The sequence below is a fragment of the Podospora pseudoanserina genome, chromosome 1 (assembly GCF_035222485.1).
Source record: "Podospora pseudoanserina strain CBS 124.78 chromosome 1, whole genome shotgun sequence".
Classification (NCBI taxonomy): domain Eukaryota; kingdom Fungi; phylum Ascomycota; class Sordariomycetes; order Sordariales; family Podosporaceae; genus Podospora; species Podospora pseudoanserina.
This window is the reverse complement of record NC_085920.1, coordinates 333677-354097: the sequence shown is the minus strand read 5'-3', so window position 1 is coordinate 354097 and position 20421 is coordinate 333677. Positions and strand designations below refer to the sequence as shown.

At 52.0% G+C, this 20421-nt stretch overlaps 7 protein-coding genes and 1 non-coding gene across 8 annotated transcripts; 5 read left to right on the top strand and 3 right to left on the bottom strand.

Annotated features, from left to right (window-relative positions):
- Positions 1-77: 77 nt before the first annotated feature.
- Positions 78-2788, top strand: QC764_101070 (uncharacterized protein; the record flags this gene model as incomplete). The annotated part of the gene is made up of 2 exons (XM_062941325.1): positions 78-1146; positions 1206-2788. 2 exons carry the CDS (start codon positions 78-80, stop codon positions 2786-2788), a joined length of 2652 nt encoding a protein of 883 aa, XP_062804165.1.
- Positions 2789-3143: 355 nt separating this feature from the next.
- QC764_101060 (uncharacterized protein) lies at positions 3144-3935 on the top strand (the record flags this gene model as incomplete). Its single annotated transcript, XM_062941324.1, has 1 exon — positions 3144-3935. The coding sequence occupies one exon, from the start codon at positions 3144-3146 to the stop codon at positions 3933-3935; it is 792 nt and encodes a 263-aa protein (XP_062804164.1).
- A 598-nt stretch (positions 3936-4533) lies between these two features.
- QC764_101050 (uncharacterized protein) lies at positions 4534-5529 on the top strand (the record flags this gene model as incomplete). Its single annotated transcript, XM_062941323.1, has 1 exon — positions 4534-5529. The coding sequence occupies one exon, from the start codon at positions 4534-4536 to the stop codon at positions 5527-5529; it is 996 nt and encodes a 331-aa protein (XP_062804163.1).
- Positions 5530-5966: 437 nt separating this feature from the next.
- QC764_101045 (uncharacterized protein) lies at positions 5967-6911 on the bottom strand (the record flags this gene model as incomplete). Its single annotated transcript, XM_062941322.1, has 1 exon — positions 5967-6911. One exon carries the CDS (start codon positions 6909-6911, stop codon positions 5967-5969), a length of 945 nt encoding a protein of 314 aa, XP_062804162.1.
- A 2580-nt stretch (positions 6912-9491) lies between these two features.
- Positions 9492-12701, bottom strand: QC764_101040 (uncharacterized protein). The gene is made up of 2 exons (XM_062941321.1): positions 11944-12701; positions 9492-11893 (listed from the first exon to the last, which is right to left on the bottom strand). Exons 1-2 carry the CDS (start codon positions 12277-12279, stop codon positions 9731-9733), a joined length of 2499 nt encoding a protein of 832 aa, XP_062804161.1. The 5' UTR covers positions 12280-12701; the 3' UTR covers positions 9492-9730.
- A 2128-nt stretch (positions 12702-14829) lies between these two features.
- Positions 14830-16632, top strand: QC764_100020 (uncharacterized protein; the record flags this gene model as incomplete). The annotated part of the gene is made up of 1 exon (XM_062941215.1): positions 14830-16632. The coding sequence occupies one exon, from the start codon at positions 14830-14832 to the stop codon at positions 16630-16632; it is 1803 nt and encodes a 600-aa protein (XP_062804160.1).
- A 263-nt stretch (positions 16633-16895) lies between these two features.
- QC764_0001350 lies at positions 16896-16987 on the bottom strand. Its single transcript has one exon. It is a non-coding gene; the product is annotated as a tRNA-Glu (tRNA).
- A 1483-nt stretch (positions 16988-18470) lies between these two features.
- Positions 18471-19952, top strand: QC764_100030 (uncharacterized protein; the record flags this gene model as incomplete). Its single annotated transcript, XM_062941216.1, has 1 exon — positions 18471-19952. The coding sequence occupies one exon, from the start codon at positions 18471-18473 to the stop codon at positions 19950-19952; it is 1482 nt and encodes a 493-aa protein (XP_062804159.1).
- Positions 19953-20421: the final 469 nt, after the last annotated feature.

Genomic DNA, 20421 nt, shown 5'->3' with positions numbered 1-20421 from the left:
CCAGGTTCCCTCAAGCTAAATGCTGACAATCCCAGGTGGGGCTTCAGGGTCCATCTCAGGCAGCAATCTCTGTGTTCATGTTTTTCTCTTTCAACAATATCTTACTTATCAACAATCCATACACAATGAATCTCCTTGAATCAGACGAGATTCTGAAGCTCAACGATAAGATCACATCGTTTGTGCTCGTCAACCCGGACCAGGTCGACGACGACGATGTCGACATCTTTGTAGTCAAATCACCCGGCCTATCCCCATTCACACGCCACAATGAGACAAAAGCATCCTCCCTGGACGAACCAGCAGAAACATCTCAAGATGCAAACTCTGGATCTAAACCGAGCGCAACCATCCGCAGCATGACCCAACTCTGTGACACCTGCTACAACGCCCTGAACTATTTTGGCTATCATGCGGATCTTCATAAAACCAAAGGCAAAGAAGCGATGGAGGGCCTTCCCCCAGCATGTTTGCTGCACAATGGCGCAAAGACCCTTCAAGACGGGGAAGATGCCCGCTGCCATCTCTGTATCTTCCTCATGGCTAACCTGCGGGTCAAACGGCTGGCGATGGAGTCGATAGACGAATCCAATATCGAGATGTGTTGGCAGTCCGGCCCAGCCCCTAACCGACTGCACTTTGCACTGACTCACCGGGGACACCCAAGAGCTGCAAAAAACTACTGGAACATCTTGAAGCTTCAAATCTGGCCTTTCTCCGAGTTCGACAGGGCACTATTTGGCATGACCGAGGGGAAGGGCATGGAACGACACCCGACTACGGAATCGGAGCAAACACGTGATAATGCGCTAGAGTGGCTGAAACGATGCCAGACAAACGAAGATGGCAAGCACAACCAATGCAACAACACGGCTTCTAGAGATTGGTTGCCAACCAGACTTTTGGATGTGAAGTCAGCAATTGAGACGTCAATGGTGAAGTTGGTGACGCCTTTGGACACCCCACGAGATTTCGAGCAAGAACGAGAGTACATCACACTCAGTCATTGCTGGGGGGAATGGGGGGCCAGTCAGTTACCTGTCTTGACAACAGGAAATATTGCAGAGAGACTTCGGGAAGGTGTTTCGATATCGCTACTGCCCAAGACATTTGCAGATGCTATCAAGGCGGCAAGCTGGTTCAAAGGTGAGGCAGACCTGCGGAACAAAGAATGGAATGTATGCTAACACTTTGCTTCTGAAAAGTCCGATGGCTCTGGATCGATTCGCTGTGCATTCTCCAGGACAGCAAAGAGGACTGGCAACGAGAGTCCATCATGATGTACGACGTCTACAAGAATGCACTGCTCAACATCTCGGCAGATGATTCCCCTGACGGTCGTTTTGGCTGCTTTAGGAACAGAGATCCACTGGCTGTTTTTCCCATGTACATTTCCTTCAATGGGCAAGAAAGCTGGAAATGCTGGTTGACTCCGGACACACATGGTGTTTTTGACAGTATTACCAAGTCCTCCCTGGCGAAAAGAGGGTGGGTCTTTCAGGAGCGCCAGCTGTCTCGCAGAGTGTTACACTTCACCTCTCACGAGCTCATGTGGGAGTGTTGCGCGGAAGCCCCCTATTTCGCGAGCGAAACTTTCCCAGGAGGAACACCGTTCAAGTCGGTGTTTAACAGGAACCCCAAGTTCCAGACCAGGACCAAGCTGAACGTGGCGCCAGACACCTCACCCGAGTTGTATAAAGCCTGGAACACGATATACAAGGAATACTCTGGCAAGATCTTCAGTCACGTCCAGGACAGACTCGTGGCCTTGTCGGGCCTTGCGCAGGAATTTGAGGCCGCTCTGCCAGATGACACGTACCTGGCTGGGATATGGTGCTCCACACTTCCGCAGTCACTACTGTGGCAGTCCTCTGGGGATTCAAGTCCTGTGGGGTCGACGGGAAGCTACATCGCGCCGACTTGGTCCTGGCTATCAATCGCTGGGCCCGTCTCTCCGTCCGCTCTCGATTATAGCGGAAGCACATACTCCCTAGTCGACATTGTGGATGCGACAACCACACCGGTCTTTCCGGCAAAGCCCACCGCCTCTCTCAAGGATGCCTCCATCACAATGCGCTGCTTCATGCGTCCTGTCGAGGTTCGCCCGGATTACGAGAAGAAACCCTGGTACATGCTTGCTATGGGAGGTGGAAAAACCCATAAGCTGTCAATCAAGGAGGAGGATGGCACGGAAGCCTTTTGTGTCAGCAATTTCCATTCCGACGCCTTTGACTTTTCGTTCGACATCGAGTGGGACGAGGACATGGAGAATGGACCGGATGTAGTGGCGGGGTATTTTGTGCCATTGATTATGAGGAAACCTACCGAGTACGAATCGCTGTGCATTGGTGGCCTCCTGGTTGAGCCTGTTGGTGACGGACCGAAGGCTACATACAAGCGTATCGGTCTCTTGACCGTGTATGGGTCTCACTGCCAGAGGGTCAAATACATGGCGACGCACAGTGACAAAGACGAAGCCGAGCAGAAATGGGATCACCTATTGAAGTGCCTTCGGGCAACCCACGAAAGCTCCGAGAAGCTGAAGGACGATAAAGAAGAGGACTCTTCAGAATGCGAATCATGTGCGGAAAAGGAAGATTCTGAGGAACGAGTCCTTACCGAGAAGCTCGAAAGTTTGAAAGTTGGGGAAAGTGACGAGGATAGAGCTCCGATTGATCTTGGTTCAATTGATGCAACGGAGAGGCTGTATGCTCTTGATGGCGTGGTGGGCAGCGAGCTGCAAAGCATGTTTGAGAAGTTGTCTTTGAAGGAGATCAAGCTGATCTAGAGAGATTCGGCGCCAGAGAAAGGTAATGGGAATCTGTGGAAGAATAGTTAGTGCATAGAATAGTTGCTTTTGTTTCGAGCTTGCGAGGGTTAGGGTCTACCCAGATTTCGATGAGTCAAAGCTGCCAATTCCAGTGCTTTGATCATGGAAAAAGGACCAACAAAGTTTCACCACTGACAATGACCTGTCCATTCCAGCGATAGCGCCTTCTCCCAGGAAACGATCCTAAACAAACAGCAGGAGCTATCATCCCCTAACTGTCACATTTTGACTATCAACGTTCCTCCCATCTTCAACCACCGAGACACTTTCGGTACCGACATCAATCCAAGACACTGACCCAAGATCAAACAGCATGTGCAACCCTCCAAGACATCAGTCAACCGCTTCCACATCCAGCTCTCCAGGGATAGGACCAGGAGTTGGGACCGGCACCATCACGGCGGCCGTTCGAGCCCTCATTCCTGCACATCCAGTCTGCACCGAAGCTCTCGCGGTCGCCAAATCCATCCTGCCAGCTTCCATCCTGTATCACAGTCTCAGAGTGTATTTCTACGCTACGGCCTTTATGCGTCTTTTTGAGGATTTCCTTCCACCAGGCGCACATTATGCCCCTTCGATCCGATCGACCATGGCCAGCGAATATGACAATCCCACACCTAGTTGCACACCGCGAGCAGCACCCCATGTCTTATTTGTAGCTTGCATCCTCCACGACATTGGCACTGCCTCGACCTACAACGACGTGCCAGAGAGATTCGAGGTTGTCTCGGCCGATGTTGCTGAAAACCTACTCCGAGCACACGGCATCCCCGAGAAGGAGGTCCGAGACGCGTGGCTCGCCATGTCGTTGCATACCTCTCCCGGGATCGCAGAGCGGCTGGGAGGGACGGTCCGAGCCCTTCGATTGGGCGTCAGGGCAGATTTTGGAAGCTACCCGCCACCGCCGCCGGAATTAATCGACACCTGGGCTGATGTGATACGCTGGCAGTTACCAAGGCTCGAAATTGAGAAGGAACTGGGAGATGCAGTCTGTGAACAGGGCATCCAGAATCCTCAGAAGGCTCCAGGAGGAAGCTGGCCGGGTGATCTGGTGAGGGCGAAGAGGGATAACCCAGACTGGGAAGGGGTGAATCGGGGATTCTGATAGTGGTGGTGGTGAGGCATTTACGCAACATCTGGGATGTGATCGGATATAGGTTCACAGCAATTTATGACTGAATCAATATCATGGTGCGGTATCATTCTCGAAGCTTGTGGACCAAGACAATCTGTACAACTTTCGAAGCCCTGTCTTGGTGTTCCATAACGGACTACCTATGACCACAGCCTCGCGCGCCCAAGAACTATCACCCACCACAAACCGCCTCTTCGTTGTCGATGCTACTACTACCTCCGGCAACACAACCTCAGATCACAAGACTTCCCCGCGTTACCGACTGGTCGGGTTCGGTGGGACATTACCGCTAGACCCTGATTCAGCACGAGTGAGTTTTGCCCCAGACATAATCCTGCTGATCACTTGTCCTGTGTGAGTTGTAATGAGTTCGGCCTGGCGGGTAGTGCAAGATACTAGGGGTGGTAATACGCCATGGTCATCATTGTCCTGTTTCGGCCGTCGACCCGATATTCTCATGACATCGTCAAGTCGTCATTAATATATAACTTGGGCGTAGCTGTCTTGCCCCAAAGAACCATGCATTCATTAGCCCACCACCACAAGACTTTACACTGCAGTCAACACAATGTATTCGGTACTATTTCTAGCATTCTTGCCTTTGGGGGTGCTCTCCTCACCCCGCACTACATTGGGGAACCTCGACTTCCCTGACCCTTCCGTCACATTTGACCCAGCAACCTCCAAGTGGTACGCCTTTGCCACCTCCGGGAACAAGAACAATGTCCAAGTGGCCTGGTCCCCTTCCTTTCCGTCCTTCACCTCCGCCGACGCCAGATGGACACTCCTCAACAAGATTGACCTCTTGCCCACCCCGGGCGACTGGGTGAACGACACGCTCCCGCTAATCTGGGCACCGGACGTCCACTTCATCCCCCAAACCAAAACCTACGTGATGTACTACTCGGGCCGCCTCTCGGGCTCGCCATACCACTGCATCGGCGTGGCGGTCTCCAAAACCTCCATCTTGGGTCCTTACACCCCCCACCCTCACCCCTTTGCCTGCCCGGACCACGACGGCGGAGCGATTGACTCGTCTGGGTTTTTCGACGCCGAAACTAACAGGCGGTATGTAATCTACAAGGTCGACGGCAGCGCCAAAGGAAAGGGGGGGCCGTGCGGCAACGGGGACAAGCCTGGGTTTCCCACGCCGTTTGTACTCCAAGAGGTGGACATTAGCGATGGGTTCACGCCTGTTGGTCCGGCGACGACGGTGTTGGATAGGATACCCGAGATTGATGGGCCGTTGATCGAGGCGCCGAATTTGGTCAAGACGAAGCGGGGGAGGTACGTTTTGTTTTATAGCTCGCATTGTTACAATACGGTGGAGTATGATGTTAGGTATGCGGTGGCGGAGAATATCAAGGGGCCGTGGGTGAGGATGGGGGAGTTGATTGGGCGGGCGACCCAGGATTATGGGTTTGTGGCTCCGGGGGGGGCGAGTGCGGTTCAGGGGGGGGAGGGGGGGATGGTGTTTCATGCGGATTGCGAGGCGGGGAGGTGCATGTATGAGACTAGTTGGGGGGTTGGGGAGAAGGGGGAAGTGGTGTTGAGTGATGCGTGAGAGGTGCTAGTGGGTAAAGGTGTTGGGCTTCGTTGTGAATGCTTCCTTGTACCTTAAGCTTTTGGCGCTTGCTTTTATTCGTTGTTGTTTTATCACTTGGATATTGCCTGATGTTGTAACCTACCAATTTCATGCTTCTTTTTGAAAATGATCATCGCCTAGAAAGACTATCTGCCCCCTGATTTCGTGTGAGGTCAATCGTACCCACTCTGCCAAGGAGGTTACCAACAGCAGGACATTGCACGACAGATGATGATGATGATGATGATCAGGGAAATTATATGATATCTGTGCTTAGGCAATCAGCTGTCAAGTCTGTGGCCATCAAATTACTTTATTTTTTTTGTCATCTGCAGGCATGTCCTCCTCTGCTTCCGAAGAATTGGAGGGCAGCAGTTCTGTCAACTTGGTCCATATTGCGTCGTCTAGTCCAGGATTTACCCGTACGTTGCCGTCGGCCAGTTGCCAAAGAAATTGCGCAAGTTCTGACAGCTTATCGGGATGGTACAGCTCCTGCCCCTGTGTATCTCCTGATTCCTCTTGTTGTGACTGCAGCGTAAACAACCGTCGCAAGCCATCAGCAATTTCTGCGCTCGGCGGTGATGGGGTTTCGTCCGCATGGATGTACAGCGTGAGCTATAGGAGCGAGGTGATGGCACAGAATACTCATCCAGAAAGTGCTCAGCACAAGCGTCACCTGATGGCTGCGATCCAATGTCACTTGAGCGTCTCGTGCCATGAAGTTCTCGATATCTAGCCCTCCTTTGTCGAACTCTTTCGGCGTAAAACAACTTCTCCAGCACATCCATAGGGGGCAGCCTAAAATCCTCAATGCCCCCGCCCACATGAGGTACATAGCTCCCACACATCTTCATTTCTTCGTCAAACACCTGCTTCCGCACCACTTTGCTTTTGGCGTGTATTTCCGCCCTGAATTCGGAGGGCATATCTGCGTGGTCTCCATAGCCCATGAACAGGAGCGATTCATCACCGGCCGGCACGATAGTGATGCCATATTTCAGATCTGGCAGAGGGGAGCCACCGAGTGATATGACATACTTTGCCTGGGACATGTATACCCCGAGCTCCTCGAAGCTGTTGACAGCTGTGTGAGGGGGTAGATGAGACAGGAATTCAGCGTGATAGGGCTCGGACTTGGATGGGTGCTCGGTGTCGTCCCATGCCAGCTGCGATAGGGCAGTGCCAGCCTCGCTGAGGAAGTCCTGTGAATTTGAAAGTGGCTTGTTCTTGTAGTGGTGAATGTCGAGATTCCGTTTCGTGACCTCTTTAAGTTCCTGCTGCAGATCTTCGTATTCCCGTTCACGTTTCCAGTTACCGGTGTACACTGTCGTTGCTAGTATTGGCGCCGTGTTGAGAGGCATAGGTAAAGGTTTGGCAAGATCCATAACGGGTAGCGTCAGTGAATAAGGTCAAGAGTCAATTCAAAGAGTTATTCAAAGTAGAATGAAAGGAAAAGAGCTTGTTGGGTTAAGTTGATGCTTCAAACCCCGCTAGGCTGTCAACATGTATGGAGACGGTGTAGGAAGAAGAGTGTACATTGTGATTACGCGCCCACATGTGGTCCAACCCTCACGATTTGGCCGACCATCCTTGAATCCAAAATAGGACTTGAAACATATGAAGTTGGCTCTGGAAACACTCCGACCAGCAGCTGCAGGTTGCTACGGTGGCTTGGCCAGGATTGTTCACACCGCAGACCTTAAACGTGACGATCTGGTACCAACTTTCATGAACACATATCGAGAAATATAAAGTTTGATTGGCTTGATGAACAACCTGGAGCCCGGGCTACTCATCTCGGACAAGGCTACACGCCATTTCTTCTGAGGCACTGTATTCACCGGCTTGCCACATGTTGGCCAGGTGTGGATTCGAAAGCATATCAGAGTTGATAGCTGTCGGCAAGCGACCTACCTGGGTATCTGCATCGATGAAAGGCCGGTGATCCGCGACAGTGAGCAGGTCATGATACAATTCTCCCCGACAGATCGCTAGGAATCGCAGGTCGATTCCACTCATATCAAAACAATCACTACACTACTTCATACCATCTCTACCCTTGGGGCCTTCCCTGCAAACTTTAGCTTCACGACATAGCCAACCTCGGTTAGACATGCCACCGAGGCCCTATTCTATCTCGTACCGCAAGACGCCGAGTCCCGAAAGATTGTCGAAGAAAACCCATTCTACCAAGGTCAATACAAGGGCATCGTCAGCCTGCAGGTCAAGGCTAGAAACAAGTCCAACTTTGCTAGACGTATCTTGTCCATCGGCAGACTAAAGCAGCTGAGTGACATTGTGCTCCACCTTCGTGGGCTGCCCGACCAGCAATGCTCTTTTAAGCTTTACCCATCGGGAGAGCTGATGCTACAAGATGCAACTACAGGTTGTCACACCAGCATCAGGTGTACGGATTCACGCGGAAACACAATCGACAAAATACCGCTTACAAGGCGATCCTCGTCGTCGAATGTTATACCAATGGACGGGAGCCTACCGATCATCATATGGCTTACATCGCTGATATCTTTCAAGTTTGTATGGGGTGACAATGTCCTGAAGAACGTTGATGCAGCCAGAAAGTCTCTTGCTACGGTTTCAGAGGCACATAGGAAGGGGGGAGGGACCCATTTCGAGACCCAGCGAACTCTAAATCCTACAATGATCAAGATCGAGCCCCAATGCGCCGGTTGTCCCCGTCGACCTGGACAAGAAGCCACTGCGCCAGATTCACACGTACAAGGTTCTTGGCGAGGGTGGTTTTGGTAAAGTCTCCATGGCCGTGAATCTTGCTTCGGGCATCCTGTATGCTGTGAAGGAATGCAAGAAGAGAACGAAGAAGAAGAACTTCAAGTGGAAGTTGAACAGCTTGCCAGACTCCGCCACGTAGGCTTGCACGCTTGTGACTACTCTCGGCAATGCAACCCACCAGGTACGCTAACATGGAGTGTCTGCAGCCCAACAATGTCCAATTAGAGCATCACCAGGGATGGATCGAGGACATGGTAGTCCAGATCTTTCCCCCCCTTTATGATGGCAGCTTGACGAAGCTTCTTCCAACACACCAGTGTGGAGGCAAGTTCCGTCCCAACAACCCTCATGGCTGGGGCGCTTCATCGACCAGGTTCTGTCTGGTTTGGCTTTCATGCACGACAAGGGAATCATGCACCACGACCTCAAGTCAGACAACATTCTGTGGGGCACCAAAGGGCCCAGGTTTTCCCAGACCCACACCGGTTTGCTCTTGGGGCTGGATTTTCTTACTGTTTTCTTTTGAACCAACAACCAACTACTGTAATACTAATTTGCTTACCAATTTTGGCCATTTTTTGGCCTCATTTTCGCCGCCGGTGACTTTCCTAGGTCGCCAGCCCAACACATTCTCTACAAGAAATCCACGGCAACTGGATCTCCGCCTACCTTTGTCATCTCCGACTTTGGTCTTGCTACATCTGTAGCGAACATCAGAGATGTCGGAGGCACCCTCGTTTGCCTCGGGCCCGAGGCAACACGGGATGGCATCAGAACAAGGGCCACTGACGTCTACGCCTTTGGCCTCATGCTGCTGGAGGTACTCGGACGGTACTGCCCCGACGAGGGAGATGTTGTCCACACCAAAACTATCGTGTGGAGAAAGACGCTGGAGACAAATGTCAAGCTCGAAAGTCTGAGAGAAAAGTGCAGGAAGTATCAAGATAGGGCCCCACTGCGGAATCCGTTCCTAGCCCTCTTTGAGCCAAGACACGGCCGGGTATAATCTCTGAGTGATTTCAGAGTGCTGCAGCCATCTGTTGAAGGCATCCTATACGAGGACCTGAGAAAGAGGAGTGCCGCAGCGATGGCTCGCCTTGAACTCTTGAGGGCTTATGAGCCCAAATTGCTGCCGAGGGATAAGATGGCGGTGAGGGAAAAGCATTAAGAGCTCTTGCGACAGTCTACGGACCGGATATTCTTTGGGGACCATGGAGAGTTTGGCGGTCTGTACCTTCTGAATATATTAACTATCAAATGATCGAGCTTTGTACTCCCAATGGGGGTTAATTCAAGACCGATGCCTCAAAGCAACAACAACCAGTAGCAATTAAGAGGTCGACTGATACAAAGGAGAATGGCCGGTAATAATGCGAAGCATGTTGATACGGCCAGCATCCATATGTCGTATCTTGAACGGGGATACAACTCAAAACCTGACATCAATCCCGATGCCACCATGCGCCCGATTCATATGCGCGTAGCAGTCAGCCCCCGTCCCAAACGTCTTCAAACAGTTCCAGCAAATATGAGTACCGCAGCCGCCACAAGTCATGTGGTCGCACCCGTCCGTCTTTTCCATGGCAGTCTTGCACTTGGGACAATCCTTGATCCCCAAGCGCTGCTTGGCTTCCTTCAGGGCTATGTCCCCGCCAGACGAAACAAACTTGTGATCGGCACAAGTCATGCCCTGGTGTGATACAAAACAGGTGGTACATACTGGGGTGAGGCAGTTGGGACAGGTAAAGGTGCCAGTGGCGGCGCGGTAGATTTGTCCGCAGTCTGGGGTTGGGCAGTGGCGGAGGGCGTCGGGCCGGTGCGAGACGTAAGACTTGAAGGACGCTTGGAGCATGTCTTCGAATAGCTGGGATGATAGATGGTCTTGGAGAAAGTTGAGGGAAAGGGGTTGCTGGCATTTGGACGAGCTTCCTTCGCATTGAAGGATGAAGTTGGTGTTGCTGCAAGAGGTTGCAGAGGTGCAGAGGGATTCGAAGCAGTCAGTGCAGTAGGTGTGGTTGCAGGGGGTGGTGAGCGGATTTTCGGGTTCCATCCAGCAGATTGAGCAGTCTTCAGTCATGGAGGGTTTGGCGGTGCTACTCTCGGTGAATTCATTCTGGGCTTTGACCATGTCCATGGCGAGCTTGATGTCTTCTGTTGATCCCGTCACTACGATCTGCTTGGGCTCTGAGACAACATTCAAGGTGGCCTTGCGGCCGAGAATCTCGGCGATGGACTTGAAGCCACCTCGTAAGGCCCAGGCAAACTGGCCTGCGTCCAGCTTGATGATGTTGGCGGTTGACGAGTCCTGCTGGGCGATTTCTGCAAGTTCTGGTTCGGCTTCTTTGCATTTGTCTTCCGACCCGAAGAGATACACCCGCGATCGTTTCTTGTTGCGAATGACCACGATGCCGAAAAGCTGCTCAAGCTCCTTTATTTTCTGAAAGACCTCGCCGTTGACGGTGAAAGCAGGGGACCAGATCGGTTTGCCTTTGTCGGTGGCAAGACGTCCTTCCAATATCTGCTCCAAGGTACGCTTTGCTTCCGCAACTGCCTTGTTATCTTCACCTTCAAACTTCAAGGCGCGTGAAGAAGAGAACTTGGCAGGCTCATAGGCAGCCAGGTACACCTTTTTTGCTTGCCACATGGGGCTCTGCTCCTTGATGATGGGTTTGATGGCTTGATATATGCGTTCTTGGACCTTGAATCGTGCTGAATAGATAGCCTGGACGGTGAGCTTGCCCTTCTTGTGGAATGGAAGCTCCCATCCGTTCAGCATCGAGGCCGCTTTGGCAGCATCGCCGTCGTCCTGGAAGCGAGCCTTCACCTTCGCACGCTTTCCACCAAACACGGCGTCCTCCCACCATTCAAGTGGTCCAACCTCCATCAACTTCGACTTGACAAAAGCATTCGCCACATCAGCATTGTATCTAAAGCTCGGGGTTCCAGTCTCCACGTTTCTAGGCGACATGTTTGCCGGGATGGACTTCGTAACATCGTCTTCGGTGGCTTCAGCAGGGACTTCGGTGAGCATAACTGTCGTCCATGCTTTGCTTTTCTTGGGTGCGTGGCTCGTTACAGTCATGTTGAGAACCTTGTACCTCCCACTCGCGTACTTTTGGCGGATTGTCTCGGCCAAACCGTGCGATGTGAAATTCAGCCAGACCGTCTTGAAGGGGCGGTACCAGGAGCAGAGCACCTTTTTACACTCGACTCTGTGCATCCCAGATCCCCCCGGCATAGGCGCGTTGATTTGGATCACTTTGATGTCGTTTCCAAGGGATCTTTGGCAGTCTTCTACAGCACTCATGAGCCGTCTTGCAAAGGCGGGATCCTCCACGCGGACATCAGCGATACGATGGGTTGGATCAGGGCTCGGTACGAAGCGTATTTCATCAGGGGAGACGGCGAATCCGAGCTGGCGGAGAGCTTGGAAGATTTGACACAGGGTACTCGTTTCCGGCAGCTGACTGATGCGGACCGCGGAGAAGTCTGACTGGAGAGATGCCTTCAAGACGGCGGCGCCGTGTCCGAACTGTATGACAGCTCCACCAAGCTGGCGCATCCAGTCATCGGGTCTGTCTTCAGGTTCATCCTTCCCATTATTAGCTGATTTTGCCGGCATATAAAGTACATCATTGTTACCTTCTCTGGAGCAACTGTGTCATCAGTTAAAGACTCTTTGGTATCCACCACAGGTGGTGGTCTGTGAGATTCGGGGTGAGCAAAAGAGCAAGTGTCTCCCTTCAAACAGGCTCCTTTCAGGTAGAAGTGGCAAGTGATCTTGGATGTTGAAGCTATGTCATCTTGATCGGCAGTGGAAGTTGACCCGGTCCCAACTAGCTTGACAAGCACTGGATCATGGAAAAATGAGCAGGTGCTCCCATTCCGACAGCGTCCTTGGGTAAAGAATACACAGGGCTTCTTCGCTGCCTGCGGGCCAGCTGGGCGCAAGGGGAGCTGGGTTGTTTGTCGAGGCATGTTCACACTCAAGGATATCTCGAGACTCTTGGGCAACGGAGATGGGCTCACGGATTAGCACTGGCAGGGAAAAGAATGAAGAGAGTGCGGGGTATGTCGTGTATAAAGCATACCCTTTGGGTAGCAGCACTGAGGCCCATCATGCTCCTTCTGACTCGTGGATAGCTGCATATGCGGCACGCTTCATCTTTTCAGCAAACAGCGAATCGAGTTCCTCCAAGTACCCGAGGACCTTGATCATTGGTTAGTCATCAGGCAAGAAATACGACACTTTACCTGATGTCCAAACTCTGGTTGCTAAGACGTTGAAGGAATGACTGGGAAGACGGGTGAACGATCAATTTGATCAAACATTTTCTGGTACAGCTTTCCAGCCTTCCTTTTCCACCTCACCTCGATGGCTCAGCTTAGGGAAATTTAACATGAAAGATACATAGAGACTCCAGGTCAAACGATTGATTGGTCCGGGCAACTCGACCAGGCGTCCAGCCGCAAGATGGCACGTGCTTCCAGGTCGCCTGCCTCGTTCTCAACTCAACCCCGTTCAAAACATTTACTGTTGAGTTCATCAAAAGCCAGGTCAACTTCACCTTCAGCTCTTCCACCACCGTTTCCATTTCCTCCAGTTTAGAGACCGTAACATTTGTAAACCCAAGGCACCATGGACACTAGACCCGATGTGTCAGATCCTCTCTTTCTAGACCAGGTGTTTGAAAGACTTCTGTCTTAAGCTTCAAAGATCCACACAGAGAGCAGGCAACAGTCAAAGGCCAAAGCTTGGCAGAAATCGCTTGATTCTGCACTCGAACGAGAAATGGGACATTCGCACATGATACAATTGGTAGAACAGTTAACCCAACAGGTCAACGAAAAGCTCGAGATTGCTTTACACGACTCACCCACCCAAAATGACTCCGAAACATTCACCAAAGTCTTTCTCAAATCTCTGGAAGGGAGGCTACGTTGTCATATCGAAAGCTCGATCCAGCGGGCGTGACGATCAGTCCCAGGCATCCTCACTACTCCACTTCCGTGGCCGACTCACAAAGCAGGAATAAACCAGTCCGAGCTAGATGAATCCTTTTCAACCGGATTTACTCATTCTGTTGGTGCAAGACCACGTTACCAGATAGGTAACCTCACCCAGGATGCTTTGGGAGAATCACTGCGCTACAGTATTGGCAAGGCCTATGAGTCTGTAGCGAGTGAAACTGCTCGACAAACGGTGAACTCAACAATCGAGACCAATGAGACACAGCCAGTGCAAATTTGGAATGACACCAAGCCACACGAATTTGAGCCCTTCGTCGAGAACACGTGGAATTATGCCTCGAGATCTCATGACGAGAAGGGGTGCTAACACACTTATTTCCAATTCGCAGCCGATGCCATCCGTAACTACGAGTACATTTCCAGCAAGAAGACAATCATTGGTGGAGTGGAATCCATCTCTCCCGACGGGTTGGCAAAGATGAACACACTGAGGGATCAATTCGAAAACGAATTTGGCTATGATCTCAGTCATGATTCCTCGGACTGGAAGTCGATGGAGGAAGATCAATCCAACCGCAAAGACAGCACATTCCGGAGGTTGTTGGTGAGGCTTGTAGGCAAAGTCTTGCCTGTTAGAGCGACATACACCGAAGCTGAACGACGCCGAAGGTGGGTCGACTTTGTTTCCAAAAGACCACCCAAAGAAGTCTCGTTCTTGGTCGATTCTCTCGTGCGTTTCATCTTGGTGCTTTGTGGAGGGGTGCTTGTTATCGTTCCGATTGTCACCATGGTTCTCTTTCCCGGGACTTGCGTTGTCTCATTGTCACGGGGGTTTCGGTTCTCATATTTGCCGTCGTGGTGGGATTTTCGCAGCAAACTTCCAATGTCACGGCGCTGGGGGTCACAGCTACCTATTCAGCTGTTCTTGTGCTGTTTCTGGGGTTGAGCACGGAATCTGAAGGTGGTGGTATCGCGAGGGGGGCATCCTCGTCTTGAAAATGGTGTTGTTTGCATGGTGCTTTGTCAACTTCTCACAGTCATTTCGTTTCTCGACGCATAGCCTCGATGGATCAACAACCTACTAGCTTTCAGCTCCTTCAATATTTCATGCCAACTCAGCGTGCTACGAGATCCTTTCAACATGAAGCAGGAGAGGTGGGGTTACACCATCCTGGCTAAATGGGGGTTGGTGCGTGTTGTGCTGCGTGGGGACAGCTTCAAAGTGGGGGCTTGCCTACCCCTGTCTAGGCCGCATCTCGTATCTCGTATAACCCGTACTTCGCATTGCAGGAGAGAGACCAACAAGGTACATAGTTGTACAGCATCAAGCAGCGCTTGTTTAATTTCTCTCCTAGTTGCTCCCTTGTCTGATGACGTTGTCATGGAAAAGTTCCAGTCAATTCCTCCCTTTCTGAAGCCATTGACTTGTTTGCCAAGCATCCAGGCTTCCTCGGGAAAACCAAGGGGATGTTCTACAAATATCCAGATAATGCACCTTGACTGAGTTGCTGTTTCCTCTTCAGGCAGCTCGACAACTTGCAGCAACCCTGAGTCGCAATGGGAATTCTAAAATATTTGGCAGTGGCTGGCCTTGTAGCATCCACATCCAGTTCGAGCCTTCCCGATGTCTGCACGACGGCTTTTGTTGAATCGTCTCTTCCGGCACCAGACTTCTTCCCAGGACTCGAACTAATCGCCGGTTCTGTCACAGCCCAGGCTGTCACCAACTTCACTGCTCCACCAGACAGCACCCATCCTGGCGCCACCGGTCGCGACTTTTGCAACGTCACTTTCGCCTACCGCCATGTCGGCCGCCCTACTGACCGAGTCAATCTCTGGCTCTACCTTCCAAATCCCGCCCAGTTCAAGAAGCGTTTCCTGGCTACAGGAGGAGGAGGGCTATCCATGACTTTGGGCGCACGAGGACTCGCAACTGGTCTCAGCTATGGCGCTGTCTCCATCACGACCGATGCCGGCTTCGGCGGTTTCGACTCCGACCTCAGCCGTGTTATCCTCTACGGCAACGGCGCCATGAACTACGATGCCCTCATCGCCTACTCCTACAGGGCAATGCACGAAATGACTGTTCTCGGCAAGGAGCTTACCCGCAAGTTCTACAATGCCTCCAACTCGACCAAGATCTACTCCTACTTCCACGGCTGCTCCGAAGGTGGGCGCGAGGGTATGTCTCAAGTCCAAAAATACGGCACGACCTTTGACGGAATTTCTGTTGGTTCCCCTGCGTTCCGACATCCTATCTTCCACTACCACGGCCCTCTTTCTCAGCGCAAGCTCAACTACTTTCCCTCTGTTTGCGAGCTCTCACGCATCACCGCCGATGCTATTGCCTTCTGCGACCCCCTCGACGGCAAAACCGACGGCGTAGTCGCACGCACGGATCTCTGCTTCGCCCGCTTCAATGCCTCGTCCTCGATTGGAAAACCCTACAACTGCTCCGCTGTTCCCCAGCTTGGCCAGCCACCCATCGCCGGCACTGTTTCCGCCAAAGCCGCCGCCGTGGCAGCCGAGACCTGGCGCGGCATGTACGACTCCAACAACAAGCTCATCCACCCATTCTTTGCTCCCTCGGTGGAGTTTGGTGACTCTATCACAATCCTCAACCCCGCCACGAACCAACTCGAGCCGTTCCCCAACCCTCTCTCCCCAGCGGTGGTCAATTTGCTGATCAAGGAAGTCTACTCTCCTACCTTGCCCCTGGATGAAGTCAGCCCTGATATTGTCCGCGAGTGGGTCAACGATTCAATGGCCAAGTACCTTTCTGGCATCTATACTCTCTGGCCGGATCTCACGCCGTTCAAGTCCAACGGTGGAAAGATGATATTCTGGCATGGGGAGGCTGATGCTGCGATTCCGGCGGTTTCATCAACCATGTATCAAGACAAGGTCAGGAAGACGATGTACCCTGGTTTGGGCATGCAGCAAGGTTACGCCGAGATGTCGAAATGGAACAAGCTGTTTTTGGTGCCTGGAGGTGGGCACTGCGATCCTGGGACGGTGGATCCTCTGGGGGTGTTTAAGCCCAACAGCGCGGCGTGGCCAACAGAGGTGCTGAAGAGTTTGATGGAGTGGGTGGAGGAGGGGAAGGATTTTGAGAGATTGGAGGGGATTGTGCAGGGCGGTGAGAAGAAGGGAGAGAAGGAGGGGATTTGCGGGTTTCCTCTGAGACCTGTTTGGGGCGGCAACAATGGAAGTGATGGCAAGGGCAGGGGGAAAGGAAAGGGGAAGGGTAAGGGGCAACAGCAAAGTGAGGACGAAGAGGAGCTGCAGTGTGTCTTTGACCAGCAGAGCTTCGAGTTCTTTACTCCTAAGCTGGACAGTTTTTTGGTGGATGCCTATTAGTTTCTTTTGTTGGGCCCGCCGAACGGGATCAGGGGTCTGTTTCTTTTCTCTTGGTCAGGTCGGACTTTGGGTAGACGCCTTCTTTCTTGAAATTCTTTCTTCATTTCTCGGTGCATCTACCTCACCATGTACATTCAGCTAGACAACAATCGGCCAAACAAAAAAACATATGGCATGATTTCTGTCTCCGATCATTGTTCGAGATGATTCTCTCGGTGCCGTGTCTCATTGTCCAGATGAGACAATGCAAAAAGAAGTTGGGACTCGGATACCGGGAGTCGAACCCGGGGCTGTTGAGAGAATAGACACTTCTGAGAAGTGAGAGTCAACTATGTTACCGCTACACCATACCCGATGAGGATGGTTCCGATTGGATTGATGACTTTGTGAGCGGATTTTGGGGTTGTGTCGAAGAAAAGTGTGTCCCTGTCACCCTGTGTCGTGCTGTATTGTGTGCGTGTGGTTTGTTTGCCCTAGGGAAAACCTTTTGGGGGTGGGGACCAGAAGTGGGCACCGAGCGGGCCCTGGATGGGCTTCTTCAGCTCAGCTGCATTGCATTGCATTGCATTGCCGGACCGTAAGATGCAGGCGGTGTCTTGGAGGAGACAGCTGTTGGGATGTGGAAAAGGCGACGAGATGTCTGTTGGCTGAAGTGACTGTCACAGTGTCAAGTTTGTCCGGACTCCGAACAAATGAAGGGGGACGCCGCCCACACACACCTCACTCAAACTGCCAACAATTGACTGCATCATCCTGCTCGCTCTCGATCGGTCAAACTGTTTTGGTTCCCTTCCATTACCGTTACATTTTTTTCGACATGGGTAGGTGGTGGACGACCCTGAATTCGGGGTCTAGGGAGGGTTTAATCGACATGATAGAGTCTGTGCTCACTCACAAAATTATCAAGTCCTCGGTTGAGACACGGCAGGGTGATTTGCCCATGGTAAAGGTACTTTGGTATATGTGGTCTGGAAAACTGGCTGCATTTTGGGGGCTTGCGTGGTCTCATACACACGTGATTGGGGCCAAGGTACATGAGGGAGGCTCTACATCATCTCATCATCCCATCATCCCATCATCCCATGTGAGTCAAGGGCCATCGAGGTTGTATTGACAACACGTTCCACGTCACATACCGGGCAACTCTCGGCCGGACACACAAAGAGAGTAGGTGATTCAACGACATTTCGCCTCAACAGAGGGATTCGGGAATAATGTGATGGTTGATGAAGGGAAGCTCAAACTCCGATTGGGAGGGGCGTAATCATCACTGCACAACACAAGTCATCGCCGTCCTAATTCACGAGCCGTCAGATGATCGGCGCACCCACCTCTGTGCGTGTTGGATGTAAAATCATGGCAGACCCAGCTGAGCGGTTGTGGCACAACGCCCGAAAATTCCACCGGAATGGTCGCCGACGATGTGGGTCGGCTGCCGTGTGTGACTCCGGAGAAACCATCTCCGGGCTGGGCCGAGAGTACAGTGTCAGCAAGAGAAACTCCGACGTGCATTCCTGAGCCTCCAATGTATGGTTTACTAGATTCCGGCAAGTTCCGCCAACTCCATAATACCACACCGTCATCATCATCATCATCACCGTCACACACTCTCATGTCGGCATATGGCGAGGGAGGATGATACCAGATAGGAAGGAGGGAGTCGGATCAGGAAGCCCTGTGGTGGAGAGGCAATGAAAGGGATCCAGAGTGGTGTCCAGGTTGGTGGTACAAATAGTGCTGGGTGCTGCCTTTTCTTTCATAGAGGGAATATCAACCGTCCTTTCTTAACCAAGTTGTTATTCTTGCTTGTCTAGTGACCTCACACATATATCTCCACAATGGAAGACAGGACAGTAGTTGTTTACGGGGAGAAGGACTGGAAGAAAGATGAGATCATCGAGACCAGGATAGACCTCTCCTATCCAGTATCACCAACAGATTCAGACCTCTCCTCCCTCCCCTCCCCATTGAAAGAGAAAGCAGACCTCGAAGCCCAGACCACACCAGAAGAGGAACCATTACGAAAGCGCCTCGGCTTCATCCGGTACACAGCCCTCAACGTCTACCGCCGCCTATTCACCCTCGCCTTCATCGGCAACATTATTCCTCTGATCATCTACCTTGTCAGAGGTGCCGAGCCTCTCGACTTGGTCAATGCCTCAGCCATCAACCTCGCCGTATGTGGCCTCTGCCGGCAACCGCTCGTCCTCAACCTACTCTACCTCATCTTTGGTTCTGTCCCGCGTTCAGCCCCGACAACAATCAAACGCCTCGCCTGCCGCATTTTTCACCTCGGCGGTGTCCATAGCGGCACTGGCGTCGCTTCCCTCATCTGGTACATCGGATTCGCGGGCACCTACACCTACCAATTCAACCCCGCCACCGCCAACCCTATAAGCATTATCGTCCTAGCCCTGATCTACTCCGTCTTCGCCCTCCTCCTCTCCATCATCGTGGTGGCCCACCCCACCATCCGGAGAAAACACCACGACGTCTTCGAGCTAGTCCACCGCTTCGCCAATTGGGGAATTCTGGCCCTCTTTTGGGTAGTAATCTCCCTCCTCGGCACACAAGAACCGTCCCTAGAAAAATTCCTCCTCAACCTCCCGGCCTTTTGGATCTTGATCCTCTTGACAGCAGCCACAATCCACCCCTGGTTGCTCCTCCGCAAAGTAACCGTCACTCCTGAACCCCTTTCCCCCCACGCCATCAGACTTCACTTTGATCACACTACCGTCAAGTTTGGTCAAGGCATCCAAGTCGCTAAGCACCCCCTCAAAGACTGGCATTCTTTCGCTTGCTTCCCCGACCGCTTCGATAATGTTAAGGACACCGCCTTAGAAAATACAAAGTTCAGCTGCATCGTCTCGCGGGTGGGCGACTGGACCAAAGACACTATTATCGCTCAACCAACCAAGCTGTGGAAGAGGGGTGTGCCAACGTATGGATTCGGGTATGTCTTTCGCATGTTCAGCCGCATCATCGTTGTCACAACCGGCAGCGGGATCGGGCCGTGCCTGTCCTTTTTGGCGGATGAGAACAGGCCTAGTATGAGGGTATTGTGGCAGACGAGGAGCCCGCTCAAGACATATGGGCAGAGGACGCTGGATTTGGTCAGCAGGATGGACCAGAACCCCGTAATTATCGATACGAGCGAGAAGGGGAAGAGGGAGGAGATGCTGCCGCAGGTGTTGAGGTTGGTCAAGGAGTTTGACGCCGAGGCGGTTTGCGTGATTAGCAACCCGGCGGTGACGAAGGAGGTGGTGTTTGGGTTGGAGATGAGGGGAATTTTGGCGTATGGGCCTATTTTTGACAGTTAGTTTGGCGGTTGGAGTTTTTGGTTGGCTGGTTCTTGTGCATATTTTGGTTTTGGATTTTGGGATTGGAAATTGTAGTTATTGGCCTTGTCATTATGGGTTGCTCGTTTGGGATGGCATCTGGAGAAGGAGGCATGATCCTGTTGGGAGGACAGGGTATTGTTTTATTTTTGAAGCGTTTCGGCAGGAAGATAAATTCAGCTTCTGGAATTACTTTAAAGCTTCGCAGTCCTAACCAAGTGCAGAGTGCTGAGAGGGGAGAAGCTATGCCTCTGCTGAGATCTTATCTCCGATAAGGCGTGATTGGGGGATGACGTCAATCCACGTTGGTGCAGGGGCACATCAGACTTGATATGTGCGCCGTTTGGGCTTCTTCCGTCCAGAATACAGATTGAACGCCCAGGAAAAGAGGATAATCCAAGACAAGCGATTGATGATAAGAATTGCTTTGTTAAACAGCCACGTAATCCAC